The sequence below is a fragment of the Rattus norvegicus genome, chromosome 10 (genome assembly GCF_036323735.1).
Source record: "Rattus norvegicus strain BN/NHsdMcwi chromosome 10, GRCr8, whole genome shotgun sequence".
In the NCBI taxonomy this organism is placed as follows: domain Eukaryota; kingdom Metazoa; phylum Chordata; class Mammalia; order Rodentia; family Muridae; genus Rattus; species Rattus norvegicus.
In genome coordinates, this window is record NC_086028.1 from 4,722,340 (window position 1) to 4,739,319 (window position 16,980).

General features: G+C 47.7%; 1 protein-coding gene across 14 annotated transcripts in view; it reads right to left on the bottom strand.

The window, feature by feature from the left end:
- Snx29 (sorting nexin 29) overlaps positions 1 to 16,980 on the bottom strand; it is a 413,817-nt gene that overhangs the window by 330,474 nt on the left and 66,363 nt on the right. For 13 of the 14 annotated variants that reach the window (XR_005489945.2, XM_039086859.2, XM_039086858.1 and 10 more), the window contains 2 exons: positions 6,667 to 6,797; positions 1,537 to 1,612 (listed from right to left, as the gene is read on the bottom strand). Coding sequence is in view for 13 of the 14 variants with exons in the window: in XM_039086859.2 (XP_038942787.1) it covers positions 1,537 to 1,612; positions 6,667 to 6,797 (207 nt within the window). In the remaining variant the exon portion in view is untranslated. Of the gene's footprint in view, positions 1 to 1,536; positions 1,613 to 6,666; positions 6,798 to 13,552; positions 16,963 to 16,980 lie in introns of those variants that run through there. The other variant, XM_008767499.4, reaches the window with a different exon arrangement.

A 16,980-nucleotide genomic window follows, 5' to 3' on the forward strand; every position in this document is an offset into this window, starting at 1 on the left:
CCAGCTCCGAAGGAAAAAAAAAAAAAACATACCCAGTTCTATATGGTGCTGGGAATCAATCCAGAGCTCTATGCGTGAAGGCACTCTCCTACAGCTGAGCTACATCTCTTGTAGATTCTAAACAAGATGCCTTTAAGTGAGGACAGACATAGAACCAGGCATTGATCAATGGATATGGGAATGTCGTGACAGCAGGCTCTGGCATCCCCTGTAAGCAGGGTTCATGCTCAAACAGGCTTAGAGAGCTTACTGAGTGCAGGTAACTGGACTGGGTGCATATCTACCATCAACGTCTAATTTGAACAGTAGCACTGGCTGGTCCATAAGCAGCAGGAAGACCCCCAAGGCCGGGGCTCACATTCCTTGATCACTGTTGCATTTGGAAAAGGCTCCAAAACACAACAAGAAGGGAGTCAGGGTCCTGGAAGGGCTCAGTGAGGGTCCTGGAAGGGTACAGTGACACCATCCTTTATAAGACTGGACTCAGTGGTATCAGGTCCTTCATGGTGTGTCATTTTCAGAATCCTGTCTGTTCTGGGTGACACAACACTAAGCAAGGTGTGTAGCAGCAAGAACCCCCTTACCTTGAAGCTAAGTTGAGCACACGGATGGATAACTTCAAGACATCAAGTTAAAATTGTCAAGAGAGGAGGAGATAAGAGCAACAGAGAAGAGGTGAGATTGGGAGGCCAGGGCAGTGCTCCCTGTGAGCAGCAGTGACACTGGAGGCCAGGGCAGTGCTCCCCGTGAGCAGCAGTGACACTGGAGACCAGGGCAGTGCTCCCCGTGAGCAGCAGTGACACTGGAGACCAGGGCAGTGCTCCCCGTGAGCAGCAGTGACACTGGAGACCAGGGCAGTGCTCCCCGTGAGAAGCAGTGACACTGGAGACCAGGGCAGTGCTCCCTGTGAGAAGCAGTGACACTGGAGACCAGGGCAGTGCTCCCTGTGAGAAGCAGTGACACTGGAGACCAGGGCAGTGCTCCCTGTGAGAAGCAGTGACACTGGAGACCAGGGCAGTGCTCCCTGTGAGAAGCAGTGACACTGGCAACTTAAATTTTCCTTAGTTTTTTTCCTTTAATGTGAAAGAGAAAAGCCTTCTGCACTTACAAGCTGCCAGTCAATATCCTAATTACTTAACAGCTAGTACCTCTTCCCCAAGGCCTAGACATCATTTAACATTAGGGCTGATAAACGCCATTATCAAACACTAACAAACTTTAACTAGGAAGGCTGGCCAGGGTGGAAGTACTCAGTATGGTCACAGACCTGTGGCAAGGACAGGGCATACAAATGAGGTTTGAGGTTTGTGCACGTTGTACACTCGCTCTGCCACTGAGGGGCCGCCCAGCTCGAATGCTGTATCATAAATCAGTTTGTCTGAGTGACCCATGACCCCAACAGCTGCCCATCTGAGCACAAACATGAGGTCAGGCCTCAGTCTTCAACACCAACAGGTGTCTTCAAATGAGAATAAAAGGCAGAGACGTAAACAGCATGTCCCCATCCACTGATGGACTTGGTGTCCTGGTACTGACCTGTACCGAAGGCCAGGCTCTGGAAGTATGTGGTCCTCTGTCCCTGTTCCGTTCTCCAGACTTCCCACAGGGGCATCTGCAGAAATCACGCAGAGAGAGTGAGGCTTTATTTTCAACTCCATTTCCCCTTACCATGTGCTCAGCTGGCCTATTAGCTACCTTTAAACTTCCCCCCCACACACCGGCTTCATTTGCTACCCATTTTTCCAGAAGCCATCACTGAGACTCAGCACTGGTTGCTACATATGCCTGTATTTGTTTGTTTGAAGCAAGGGGCGTTATTCCCAAAGTGCACGATCTAGGGCCCACAGCAGAATCAGGGCTTTTGTTAGACGAATCGCTCCTACTTGTAGTGGACACGAGAGGGCAGCAGTGTCCCATCACTGGTGAAATCTGACACTTTCTATGCCAAAAGTCACACTAAGCATTTGGGAAAGGAAGTGGGGCCATGGTGAGTCCCTAGAACAAATAGGCATAGAATGTTGCTAACGTTACTGAGTGTTGCAGATGCATTCACTGCTGCTCAGGAAAAGTGCAGACCTGCAGGCTGAGGCCAGATGTCTAGGAAGATTGTATCACTCAGGGGAACCCTTGCTCATTCATGAAGCTCTGGAGTCAGAGCCACAGAGGCAGAGCAATCCTCTGGCCTCTGCCAGGCTTAAGGGACGTGAGCCTGGAGAAGACAAATCCTTTGGTGGCACATCCCAGGCAACCCCTACTAGCTCCAGTAACCCAAGGGCTTGCAGTGCAAGCCTGGTTTCTATCCCAGGACTGAGGCATCGGATGGGAAATCAAGTGACTACCCCTCTGCTCCTTTCTACCTATCCGTGAAGCTAAAGGGTACAGATGCTGCTGGCTACAGTGTAGAGCCCTGCTCCTCAACTGCAGTCCAGTCAGGCAGCCTCTCTGTGCCTCGTTTCCAGTTTTGTAATGCTTTGTTCTGCTCTGTTTGGAGACCGGGTCTCCCTATGCACCCTGGCTGGCCTCTAACTCAAGCTTTTCTTGCCTCAGCTTTCCGGAATTACAAACATATGCCTATCATACTTGTCTGGCCTATCATACATTTTAATAATTACTTGACATAATTACATTTTATATTGTTATAGTTTTGAGACAAGATTTCACTCTGTAGCTTGGGCTGGCCTCAAATTTGTAACAATCCTGCCTCCAGCTCCTGAGGCCTGGGATCACATATGTGAACCACCAATGGCTCTTTGCCCCTGCACTTTTGGGTAATCCTACAAAGTCTAGTGTATACATACTCTTACCTCTCAAGAGGAAAACTCTCAAACTCCCTCATTTGGCTGAAACCTCAGCCTAAACCCTGGCTCATCAGGAAGGTCTCCTGAGACCTCCCTGAGCCCGGCAGCCACCCAAAACCCCTGGGCCTTGTAATCCTACTTCCTTCTGGACTCTTAGCTCAGGGGCACCTGCCCTCCACCCACCACAGAGCCAGGGGAATCCGCTACGGTTGCTGATCCTGGCAAAGGCCCATGTTTAACCATAGTTCGTGGTACCGCAGTAGGACTCTAAGAGGTTCACTGAGGATGTGGCCTTGAGGAATCAGATACTGGAACCCGGGCTCCTGCCTAGCTCTGAGGTAAGCAGCTTCCTGCACCTTGCATTCCCAAACGTGATGCTCTGCCTCACCACAAGCTGAAGACAACTGAACATGGAATGAAGTCTCTGAGCTTGTGAGCCAAAATAAACCTTTCCTCTCTTAAGTTGACTGTCCCAAGTATTGTTTAACAGGAAGCTGACAAACACATATCCAAAAATCTCCAGTGTCACTAAATTATCCCTCACTAAAGCCTCAGTATCTTCAAAGATCCTTCAGCAGGAGGCCACCTCAGTTCATCCTCAGTGCTGAAATTCAGCCACGACTGACAGCATCCAACACCACGCATGGCTGGAATAAAGGCCATTCCAGATGCAGCGCTGACCTGGCCCCTCTGTGTGGCTGGCAGACATACACACAGCTGGCACTGTGGTGGGGCAGATACACTGGCACACAGAACATGAACGACAGTCACTGGCACCTTTTATTATATATACAGTGATGGGATAGAACACAGGTGCTGGGAAAAAATGCTCTACCATGGGGCTATACCCCGGTCTATATATCTTCACAGATGAAGACACAGACCCACAAGAGCTTAACTGACTTGCCAGGATCACGAAGTTAGTATTTGAAACATGTTTAGCACTGGGCTGAGCCCTCCTTACTTCAGCAGGCAGGTTCACTAAACTGACCTGAAGTACAAACCTGAAGGTTTGCCCCTCTGACCTCCTAGCTCTCCTGCCTCAGCACCTCTGTCTGCCCTGTGTCCTGTGTGGGTGGGTATCATTCTCCCAACATGATACGGCCTTGCCTGCAGCATCTCTCTACCATCATTTGCTCATCCATTCTGCAGGAGCTTACTTACAGCCCCAACTGAGGGCTCAGAACTGACCAGTGTCAAACTCAGGGCAACACTCCTTGTGCGTGTGAACCTCACAGACTAGAAAGGACAGGCACTGTCTAGTTATACACAAATTCGTCTCTGCCAATATCTCCATCAGAACAATGAAGACAGCTTTTTAGGATTACACAGTGAGGCACATGAAGCCTGACCGGTCCAAGTAGGGAGCAGTGGGGAAAAAAAAGGCATTTTTAAAAAAGTGTTATTTGTCAAGAAATATGTGTTCTAGTTCCAGAACTCAGAAGGCAGAGGCAGGAGGACTGCCACAAGTTAAGGCTTGTCTGATCTATATAATGAGTTTCAGGCCAACTAGGGATACATAGCAAAACCATGTCTCGAAAAAGAAAAAGAAAGGTGACATCTACACTACAACCTGAGAGATGAACCTGGGTACAGAAGGTGGGGGAGAAGAGGAGTGAGAAGCAGAAGCAGGTTGATAGGAGCAGGGAAGGCGTGAATGAGAGGGAGTGAGGCTGCCACTGCTTGGAGGTTGCTTAAATGGCTACAGTAACAGTAGCAAACTATCCCATGTGCAGAGGGAGAGCCAGAGCATGATGCAACCTGACTGTTCTCCATATCTGCTCTGGCTGATAAAAAAAAAAAAAAAAAAAAGGACAGAAACACGGGCAAAAGGAGCCAGTGCAGGCTTGCTGAGAAGCCGTTTTGCAATAATAGCCCTGGTAAGAAATAACAGACAGACTAGAGATATGGAAGAATTCAGAGGACACATGCTATACATTTTTCCTTCAGACTGAAAATTTTAAAAATAGCCCCAAGCTATAGCTGTCAGCATAAACTGTAATCCCAGTCACTTAAGAGGCTGGAGCAGGAAGACAGCTAGTTGAGTGGCCTTAGTGAAATGCCTCAAAATAAAGACTACTAGGCTGACAAGATGGCTCCATATATAAAGGCATTTGTTGCCAAGTCTGATGACCCCAGTGTGACCCCCGAAATACACTTGATGGAAAGAAGTGACTCCCAAAAGTTGTCCTCTGGCCTCCACACATGCAGTGACACATCTCCACACACTCTCAGAATACATAAAAAGTAGATGTGATTTTAAAAGATTTGAATATGGGGCTAAAGAGATGGCTCAGTGCGTGGTTGAGAGCCCTTGCTGTTCTTCCAGAGGACCCATGTTCAGTTCACAACACCCACATCTGTTGGCTCACAATTAGTTGCCTATAACTCCAGTGCCAGGGGATCTAATACGCTCTTCTGGCCACCATGGCCACCATGGGCACCTACATGTGCACATAACCACATATAGACACAAATATACACACACGTTTTAAAGGATTTAAAAGGCTACTGATATGCCCTTTAATCCTAGCACTCAGGAGGCAAAGGCAGGTGGATCTCTGAGTTTGAAGCTAGCCTGGACTCCACAGGGGGATCTAGGCCAGCTAATCTATACAGCGAAATCCTGTCTCAAGAAAAAAAAATAATTAAAGTAAAAAATAAAACTATGAGAATGGAGGAAGGCCTCACTCAGGTGGGATTCCCTTCAGATCCCCCAGGCCTAGCACCATGTACATAGCAGAAAAGGTAAATGCTAAACAAAGAACACCATGAACTCCAAATGTGAGCCTATCATTGGCTGGGCGCATGATGCCAGCTCCCACGGAATCTTGACTGTGAAGAGTAGAGCTGCTTCCCAGAGGGCTCCACAATCTACCATATCAGATCACATCAGTGTGTGACAGTCACTACTTGTACCGCTTCAAATGGCACATGTCACCTTTAGCTGCAGGCATTTAAGTAACACTTGGTCCTGGTGGTGATGCTGTTTGGGAAGGTTAAGGGGATGTGCAGCCTCACGGGAGGAAGGACATCACTGCCGGTGGGCTTTGAGAACATAAAGCCGTACACCATTACCAGTTCTCTCTGCACCTTGTTCATGGTGGCTGCTGAGAGCTCAGTTTCCTTCTCTGATTGTCATGTATGCCTTCTACCATGCCCCCCACTGTGATGGTCTCTTAACCTTCTGGAGCTAGAAACCAAAATAAACTCATTCTTTCAAGAATTGCTTTTGGTCTTCGTGTTTATCACAGCAACAGAGAACGAGCTCATATACTCCTCAACTTAACAAGCAGCCACTGAAGCTAGGAGTAAGGACGAAGACAGGAAGAATGTTAGAGCCAAGGGGGTGAAGTTAGAAGACTACAGGCTGCAGGTGAACTGAGGAATGCTCTCAGATTAGCTGCACATCTCTGAAGCCATCACCAAATAGGCACACACAGAAAGAGAAGCACACAAGAAAAAGAAGCACACACAGAAAGAGCAGCACACACCAAAAGAGAAGCACAGGTGCTGGGTGGGGCCTTTACAAAGTTCAGATATCCCATCTCCTTAGGTGCAAAATAATGGTCACTGTTTGTGGTTAATTTTGATGTGACCAAGTTTAGCAATAGACTGTTGGGGGCAGGCATGTGAGTCTCCTAGGGTCTTGCCAACCAGTTTACCTCAAGGCATTCTAGTGGAGCATCAGTAACACTCTAGTTCTAGAGGAAATCTCTAAACTACTTCTTAATTTTCAATGTCCACAAGCCATCCTTGACCCGAGCCCCAGATCTCCTAGCTCCTACCTATTCCTACCTGTACAGATAACTCAAAAACTCCCCTCTGGTTCTTGGAACAGAAGCTGGAGAAGACAGGAAGTACCCACCTGCTGTACCATAGGAGCCCACTCCACTGACGGGAAAGAGGATGTCAGTGTCAGCATCAGCATCTCCATGAAGCACCTGCAGTGGGGCCCAGCCATGTACCTGGGGGAGGCTGGCATTCCCATCCAGTGTCCTATGGAGAAAGAATACAGCTGCATGACAGGGCCTCCAGACATCCCACAGCATCTGGGTTCCTCAAGTCCCCAGGCCTGGATGGGGCTGAAATCAGGGCCATGGAGCTCAGAAAGGACCCCTCAAGTACTTGTTTATGGGGGCTCGTTGAGTGTCTCCTGAAAGCAGGCACTGTGTTCACCACAAGGGCAAAGAGCCAACAAATGGTTACCATGTGCACTTGGAGCCTATAGTCTGCAAGAGCACACAGACATCAGTCATGTCACCCTAAGGTAGAAGGCTCAGCTCAGGATCATGGAGCAGAGCAGGAAGCTGAGGAGGAAGACCCTTTTTACAAAGGTTGTTTGTAGCCAACCATAATAGTGTACACTGTACTGACAATTTTAGGATTTTTTGTTTCATTAAAAACACAGAAATATTATAAAAATGTTTTCACTTTAGTCCCAGTGTTGGGCTTTGACTATGATTTGCCTCGTGCTCTAGCGGAGGTATGATTTTGCCAGCTGCGGACAGTTGCTGCACCTGTGTGATGTCTGGAATTCTGGGAACTTTTCATAGGGCATACAAATGCTGGGGCTTGAGAGACGAGGCCGTCTGTCAGTGGGCTGTTGTTGGATGTTGGTTGCTCTAAGTTGTTGCTGGTTGTTGTTGATCGTAGTATGTTAGGTAGTTGTGTGCAAAGAAGAACAATAAGAAGAGATTAGATATCCTGAATGCTAAGGAACTCAGTGCCCCTAATCAACAGGAAGTAGTATAACTGTAGATAACATCGCCCCCTTTCAGACCCCTGACTTTATTCAAGGATCTCACTCCTTTCCTCTCTGTTATGTTTTGATTTAATCGGGAACCTATGTGCCTTGAAGGTCCTTGTCCCCAGTTGGTTTTTGATCAATCTATAAAGATGTCACCTGCCAACGACTGAGAAAAGAGAGAAGGGGAGGAACCCTAAGATTTGGATGGGCTAGGACAAGGGAGAGAGAAGAGACAGAAAATTGCCATGACTCGGGGAAGAAGGATGAGACGTAGGAGCTACAAGAAAGAAAGCCAACCAGTCATGTGAGAATTTAGGTGGGCAGCCATCAGCCATTTCCCCGATTGGGCCTTTGGAAGGTTTAGGAGTGCCTAGTCTCTGGTCTAGCCAAGACGTTTTAAATTAACGTGTGTGTGTGTGTGTGTGTGTGTGTGTGTGTGTGTGTGTGTGTGTGTGTGTGTGTGTGTGTTCCATTCATGAATCCAGATAGCTCCTGTGTTGGTAAGAGCATGTGACCCACTGGGAGCTAAAGCAATGTAGATAAAATCACCACCCCACCTCTCTAACCTTCTCTCTCTTCTCTCTAGTGTGAGGAGGTTGAAAGATGGAAGAAAGACGAACCCACAAACTAGCCCAGGCCAGCTCCAGTACACCTACGCTCCCAGCATTGGGAGGGGAGGCCGGGAAGCACAAAGGCACACGCTCTTTGTGTAGCTCGACCTACCACCAACTTGGAGTCTTACTTTGGTTTGATTCTGTTGGGGATGAAGGGTGTAGATTTTGGGTTTTACCAAGACTTTTTAGCTTTTACTTCTTTGTTTGAGATAGAGCCTAAGGTGTCCCGCGCTGATGGAGAATGCTGTACAGAGCTAAGGATGGCCTTGACCTTCTGATACTCTTACAGTTTATACACTCACACTGTGCACTAACTGAGAACACAAGGAAGCTCTCAATATCACACCTACTACTATATCAAGTAAGAAAAGGGGGAGGGAGAGAAAAGTCAAATTATGATTTTTAAACTTTTTAAAAAGCTTATGTGTATGGGTCTTTTGCCTGTGTGTATGTCTGTGCACCATGTGCATACAGTACCCATAGAGGCTAGAAGGTGTCAGATCCCCTGGAACTGGAGTTATAGACCATTGCTGTTAGGTCCAAAGTGGGTTCCCCATGGCAATCTGGGCTCAGCTCAGGCTGTGCTCTGACCAGGAAGCAGAAGGGCTGCTGGTGGATAAACAAAACCCTAAAAGCAGTGCTCTTCCGAGCCCGTGATGCAGGGTTCTGTTTGTCAGGAACAGTCTCTACTGCAGAATCTAGTTCCCCATTAACACACACTGGCAACAATATCAAAGTCCCCTCCTAATTCCCAGGCTGTTCTGACACACAAGAACTCCATACCCTAACTTCCAGGCTCCCTCCCAACCCTCCTCTTAAAAAACTAGTGATGCTTTCCCAGTCTTTTACTGTGTTCTATGCCCTCAGAGACAGCCATAGCAATCTCGAATTTCCCCCAAGAAAGCTTTCTTTCTACCCACGGAGCAGTTTGGTTCAGTAGTTTTACTGCTCCCTCACAGCTGTGAGCTGCCAAGTGAGTGCGGAAACTGAAGTTGGGTCGTCTAGAAGAGCAGGCAGGGCTCCTGACCAGCAAGTCACCTATCTCCCAAAGTATGTACTTTTGCAGAATCTGGTGGCGCACGCCCATAATCCCAATGCTTGTGAGGCAGAAGTAAGAGGGCTACAATGAGTTCAAGGCCAACCTGAACTACACAGTGAGACCCTGGCTCAAAACAATATCACCCGGTGACCATATACAACAGTACCCAGACTGAGATCTTCAAAAATCAAACCAGAATGGTACCCAGCCTCCTGCCTGCATGAGCCTCCACATGTATCCTTTCTTTACTCTAGGGCACAAGTCAAGACATTTTTCTCTGTAAACATTTTAGACTGTGTGGCACACTCTTTTTTTTTTTTTTTTTTTTTGAGCTGGGGACCGAACCCAGGGCCTTGCGCTTGCTAGGCAAGCGCTCTACCACTGAGCCAAATCCCCAACCCCTGTGTGGCACACTCTTATAGGCAGTATTTCTTTACAAGCCTTTAAAAGCCAACAACCAAATCTATCTGGGCTAGCATTGGGTGCATGGTATAAGCATAGTAAAAATACCTTAGACAAGTAAACATAGCTTATTTGGGAATCCACTATACTCAAGGCTGCACCTGATAACCAGAATCCAGTGGTTACCACCAAGATTACCTGACACAGTCCTAGAGCCCCAGGACACCTAGTGCACAGTATACAAGCAGAGACCAAGAGCAATGTCCTTCTTTGCACATCTGCAGAGACCCGCCATGATCTACCTAACCTGTGACTGGAGAGTCTCCTTCAGGATCCCGACCCTCAAATCAGAGACTTCTGTTAGAGACTGGCCCTGACCTTCAGCTAAGAAGTGTCATACAGGTGAGCATCGTTGGGCCAATAGGCTCAGATAGCTAGGAATTCAGAGTGTGAACCCTGTACGATGACCCTCAGCATGACTGCTAGGAGAGTTTCCTTCCATCTCAGGGGCAAGCTCCATCTTGCTGGCAGGACCCAGAACCAACTCGTGTCCGGCTTCTGAGGTGTCTCATGTTTGTGTGTTACCCAGTAAAGGGTGTACAAGGGAAGTTGCTGTTATCCCATTATCTAACTAAAGCACACATCATAACTGTGCTGCCTGTCCCTACTGTCCACATGCAGCTTGCCCCTCCTTTGTTCCCTCATCACTCTAAATTCTGGACCAGAGTCCAGGAGGGGACCTGACTGCCAAAGCTGACCCAAGGACCCTGAAGTCAGGTGACCCAGGTCCCCCTTGCTTTCTGTTCCCACCTTCTAAAAATGGTGTACAATCTTCCTTCAAGGTTGAGATTCAGATCCCACAAACTGGCTGCCTCCCTGTGCCACAGAAAATAAAGCTTTCATTTTTAAGCTTCTGTCTCTGAAGTGAGTTTTCTTGGCTCTACCCCAAACCCAACATACTAATGTATAACTTCTGTTATACTAACTATGAATATCTACCTTCTTGCTCATGACAAGAAACCCAGGGAATGGTCCTAACAGAATCTTACGAGTAAATCGTTTGCCTCCTTCCATGACCAGCACAAGAACAGTTAGACAGAGGGGCAGAGGTAAAATAGGGACAGCTCCTGCCTTGGTCCTGGCCACTGACCCCATCGCAAGTTTCAGATAAGCATAGCTGTGTCTCCGGGCTATCAGAACCACCCTCTTCCGACTCTGATGCAGCAGGTGGTTGCCACGTTGCTCCCAACTGACATGTCCAAAATTGAGCGCAGGCCTAGCTCAGCCTGGCTATGGGGGTTTTCTGGAAGTTACCCAGCATTCCTCAGGCACTTGTAAAGCCTGTTCTACCAAAAGAGGCCACTTCCTTACCTCAGCTAAAGGGACCTATGGTCCTCCAATTAACACACCTGTAGTGCCTGTCAGTACTCAAGTCCGTCCTAACAACCTGGTTGCCTCCTCCCCTAGGCTCCTCATCCTTGTTATGACCTGGCTATTCTCTCTCCTGCTCCTGCTTCTCTGACTTCTCTATTCTCCATCCCTTGCTGTTCTCTCCTCTCTCACAGGAAGCTAGCCATGTCTAGTCTACCTCTTTCTCTCTCTGTTCTGAACTCTTCCAGATGCCTCTGACTATTCTCTCCCTCATATCTACAATGATAAGCTTTCTCTTAACTATACCAGGGAGTAGTCATGTTATCAGTGTAATATGTATGTATGTATATACATATACATATACATATACATATACATATACATATACATATACATATACATATACATATACATATACATATGTATATATATTGGCAGGCAGGCAGACAGGGCATGTTCTCAGAGAAGGAAACAGTACTGGCCAGTCTGTGAGAGCTAAACTTAGATTTTAAGTTTAAATCACTGTGCTTAAGAGATCTGTAAACAAAACCTGAAGTTGCACTCCCCCAAGGACAGCCAAGTCCCGGGGTTCAGGGGCGTTGCTCATGTGAGAAGACAAGCCGTGACTTTTCACTTCCGTAAACAAGGTTGGCTGCCTTGGCTACACGGGACATGCTTGATCCTGTCTAGTAGTTATATACACACACATATAGATCCCATAGGAGAAGGTACGTAGGCAGGAAGTACATCAGGATATATGCTTGCCCACAGTTTGATGAAAGCGAGAAGTACACAGCCTTGTGGGTTTTGCTTTCATAATTCACAGCCCTTCTCTGGGAATCCCAGGAGTGGAGCTGACCACTATCCACTGTCCTGGCTAGTACTGAATAAAGCTTGCTTCAAACTTGGCCTTATTCTCGCCCGGAGGGATCAGCAAACCCTAGCTGCAAAAGTCCTGCTCCCTCTCTAGGCATGTGAGCTTCTGCTCTTGTTTCAAAGACAATTCTTGCCATTCCCTAGCAGCCTATGTGAGTCGGAGCAAAGCCAGAGCCATGAAGGGTGAGGCCCTCAAGGGCCACGGTCTCCATTGATGCCTGGATTGGCTTTAAGAGCAAACAAAATGGCTCAGCAGATAAAGGTGCTTGCTGTCAAGCCTGACGACCCGAGTTTGACCCCCTAGGACCCGTGTGATGAAAGAAGAGAACTGTATAAATATCTTCACACAAATGTACACACACACACACACACACATACACACACACACACGTAAACAAGACTTAAAATTGGCTTTAAAATAACAGAAAATATCATTTATCATTAAAACAAAATACCTGTTTCAAAATCTAGACAATGTTAAGAATAAAGTCCAAGCACAGTGGGTGAGGGGCTTCCTAGGCGGCCAGCATCCATGGGAAATACGGAGTAAAGGAAAACTGGGCATCACCACTAGACCACCCCAACAAGCAGCAAGACCAGATCTATGGTGCCGGCCACGGCTCCTCGTTTGCATGGTTGCAGTGAAAGTGCACGTAAACTTTTCTACATTCAATTTACTGTACAAGTTCATCTCCATACATCAGACAAGATGTTCACAGCGGGCATACTGGTGCACACCTTTATTTCCAGCACTCAAAGGCAGAAGCAGGAAGATCTCTGGGAATTAAAGGCTGGCCTGGTCTACTAACAACCTGTCCTGTTCCAGGAAAGCCAGGGCAACAGAAAACTCAGTTCAATCCCTAAGACTGCAAAAAAAGACAAAAATTGCCCAAGAGCCTCTCCCCACCCAAAAAAAAAAAAAAAAAAAAAAACTGATGACACAAAACAGCATTAGGATCCCATGATCTGAGCACACAGGACACACTCCTCTGCAGGTTCACGCCTGGTGCACATTCGGGTCAGAGCAGGTGCTCTGCTTCTCTGAACAGGACTTTGGAGTCTTGCTGCTCAGCTCTTTCTGAGTTGAGACAATGTACTCAGGGCAGATTCTCCACCCAGGTGCACAGCCTTCATGCCTGCCTGGGCAAGTGTCTGCTCAGGCTTGGAACTGGGGCCTGTGGAGCCAGCTTGGCCCGTGCACAAAATGGCTGGACCAGCCTCAGCTACAGCTCAGGGCACTCTTGCTGCAGACTCCTAGCAGGAAAGAGGAGCTTAGTCACTAGGAGATGGACATGGCTCATGCTTGTGACTCTGAGTGACCCCAACACTCTCCAAACTCACTTCTTTACTGATGCCAGGGCGCAAACAAGAGGATTGAAACATTCCTTTCCATAATAAAGCTATTGCCTATCTTGAGGAAAAAAAAACAAAAAACAAAGAACAAAGCCGATGCTTGTGATAGATACTGAATAAAGAGGGATCCAGCACCAAAGAAATGGTTAAATTACCAACAAAAAGAGAAAGCCCAAATTTGAGCCACCAGGCCACCCTAAAAACAAGCAACATCAAATTTTTCCAGAAGCATTCCAGGGGCAAACCTAACTAAGCCCCCTAACCTGGCCACATTTCCCAACATGACGGCTGTGTGAGAGCGCTAGACCTCTCCTATGACACTGAGCTGAACCCAAAAGCCAAGCATTACTCAATAAGCCACTCAGCACTGCCCGGCTCCTCCTCAGGTTGATCTGCAGACTCTTCAAGCAAGGTGTCCCTGTACACCGGTGAGAGGTTGTCCATGGTCCAAGGAGGCCCAGGCTCCCAAGGTCACCCAACTCTGCTTTGTGCCTTTTACACATCACAATGCCAGTAACCACCCTGTCTTACAAGGTGGCCTCCCCCTCCAGGCTGCACACCTCTGGCACCAGGGGTAAGAAGAGAGATGCCTGGGTCTGAGGCATTGACTCACACAACTCACCATCTACAGAGCCACAGAATGCAGTGCATTCCAAGGGCACTTAGAACTAAAGGCAGTTTCAGTGATTGTGCCAACTTGGTTGGGAGACTTTCTCAGATATCGGGTCAAACACTATGCTAGAAGTTGTTGTGAGGGTATTTAAAAAAATATTAACATTTGCATCAGTAGAGTTTTAGTTAAAAGATTGTCCTGCTGGACTAGATGGGCCTCAGCCAAGGAACAAAAGCTACAAAACAAAAACACCAACCTCTCAGGAGAAAGTTCTGCCAGCAAACTGCCTCTGGGCTTGAACTGCGACTGCCCCTGTCAGTCCACATGCAGAGTTAGACTCGCCACACTCCACAGCCCCATGTGTCAATTCCCCAAGCCAGGAAAAAGAAAGTTCAAAACAGGGCAGGCATAGATACCACCAGAATCTCAGCCTGGGCCAGCCTGGGCTACACGACACCCTGTCTCAAAACAAACAAACAAACACAAACAAGGAGTCTGAGACATGTAAGCAGAACTGGAGTGGTGAAGGAAAACAGCACTAGTTACCTCACAGAACTGTGATTAAAACAAGAGGGTTCAGACTTCGAGCCCAGGCTCAACACAGCCAGAATCTGTGAACATGAACACCACTGCTAGAGATGATGCTGACAAATAGTTGTGAGTAGGAAACAGCCTTACACAGATGGCAGTCCAGGGGCCGAGGCAGGATCATGTATCTAAGGCCAGCTGAGCTACATCCAGAGACCCTGCAACAACAAAACCACAACAAAAGCAAACAGCCTAACCACTCAGCAGTGACAGAACCATTTAACCCGAGAGGCTTCTGCAGACACAGAACCAATGAGAGGGACTCGGGAGGCCCTGCTTCGTGAGACCGCATGCTGAGTGTCCCTCAGGCTCCAGTGTGAGCTGTGCTTCTGAGAAGTAAGAGAGCCTGTGTGAGTCCAAGTGGGTGGACAACACCAGCCCCCCAGTTCATGCTGTCAGACTCTTCTGCTCTTGTCAGGTCCTGGCTAACAGAAAACCCTGTCACTGGTAAATCCGTCCAGACACTGATCTCAGCCTGAATACTCTCCCAGATTCCAGAAGCAAGAATTCAACCTGGGAATCTCACAGTTCAGCAAAGGTGACCATTATATGAAACAACTAATTATGTAATGACATGAAATAGTAAGTTCTGAGGACTAGTGTATGTGGACCCACTCCCAGCATGGCCAACAATTCTGAAGTGTTCTTTCCTCTGAACCTGGCAGAGGAGGAGCATCACAGAAGAGCACAGGCAGACGGCAGGAGCGCATAGGTGACAGCAAAACCCTGTCAAATGTTTACGTTTATGTCTTTTATGTGTATGGATGCTTTGCCTGCGTGTGTGTATATATATTACATGCATGGTGCCTGATGCCTGCCCGCAGAGACCAGAAGAAAGAGAGCATCAGATCCCCTGGGAGCAGACCTTCAGATGGCTGCAGCTCACCATGTGGGGACTGGAAATCAAGTGTGGGTCCTCTGCAAGAGCACCAAGTCTCCAGCCCAAAAACTTCTTAAACGGATATAGTCTCCAAAGAAATAAGAGAAGTTATTATCACACAAACATGAACACCAGAAACACAGCACTGGAGCCATTATGGATGTTAGGGGGACCATGGCATCTCAGTCCCATAGAAGGACACGTTCACACATGTTCATGCCACCCTTTACCAGGAAGAACCATGACATTAGCCATGATTAGCACCATGTACTCTAGAGCTTTAAAGAAACAGCATTTAACTGGCTAGTATGGCTGTAAGGAGTGGGAGTACAAAGAACCATGAAGAGCAGCCAGCAGAAGCAGCTTGCTGAGTGACACCACTCGGTGTGCCGGTATGTGTGTGACACCACTCGGTGCACCAGTATGTGTGTGACACCACTCGCTGTGCTGGTATATGTGTCAAAGGCCTCCGATCCAGTGTGGCTTGGCTCTTTCCTCTGCGACCTGACAGAAGTGATGCTCACTAACCTAAGGTAGCGCCTCCCTGGCCACAGACAGTGCTGTGCTCAGCAGTCCTTGGTTTTCTTTTTGAGAGAGCCTCATGTGAGCCAGGGTGATAATCCTGAACTTCTGCTCCTTCTGCCTGCCTCCCTGCCCCAGTGCTGATGATAGACATGCACCACCACAGCCAGCTCATGCAGTGCCGGGGCAGAGTGCAAACCCAGAACTCTGAGCATGCCGGTCACATGCTCTACCGATGGAGCCACGCTGTCAGCCCTGACGCGGTTCTTAGCTTGTCACTGTTACACAAGACAGTTACCTCTTCTCAGGCCAGCGGTTCTCAACCTGTGCATCTCACAACCCTCTGGGGATTGAACAACACTGTCACAGAGGTCATCGAAGGTCATCAGAAAACACAGATACTTACATTATGGTTCATATCAGTAGCAAAATTACATTTATGAAATTGCAATGAAAATGTTTATGGTTGGGGGGTCACCACAACATGAGGAGCTCTATTAAGGGTCACAATGTTAGGAAGGTTAAGAATTAATGTCTTAGGCGCTGCAGATGTAATCAATGATTAGATCAAGGCCAAGTCCACGTTCCTCGTGAGCTTGTCACAGGTTAGACACATAGGAAAACCCAGCTTGTGAAAGCCAAAGCCTATGTTAAAGCAAAAATGTCAAAATACACATTCTGACGCTAATTTCTATTAAATCCATTTAAACAGACTCCATTTCCTTAATTCTCATCAGGGCAAGGTCAAAAAGATCTAAAGAATGAAAAATGCATCCAAAGAAATACAAAAACTGCACTATTTTTATGTATATGATGTGTGTACACATTCATACATCCACGCTCATGTGTGCACCTGTGGGTGACGCACACATGCCTTGGTGCACACGTGGAGGTCAGAGTTCAAGCTCGTGTGTCCTTGCTGTCCTTCTACCATGTTTGAGACAGGATCTCTCTTGCTCTTCCTGACTTCGAGCATCCAGTGGCACCCACCTCCCATCTCCCCCCTGGAGTGCCAGGATCACAAGTGCCTGCTCTGCCCCATTCAGCTGGGATGCGGGGAATCTGAACTCAGGTCATCAGGCTTGCACAGCAAGGGCTTTACCGACTGAGCCATTTCCCCAGCCCCCAAACTCACTCATTCCACTCACATCCATAGAAAACAACTCCTGTCAGA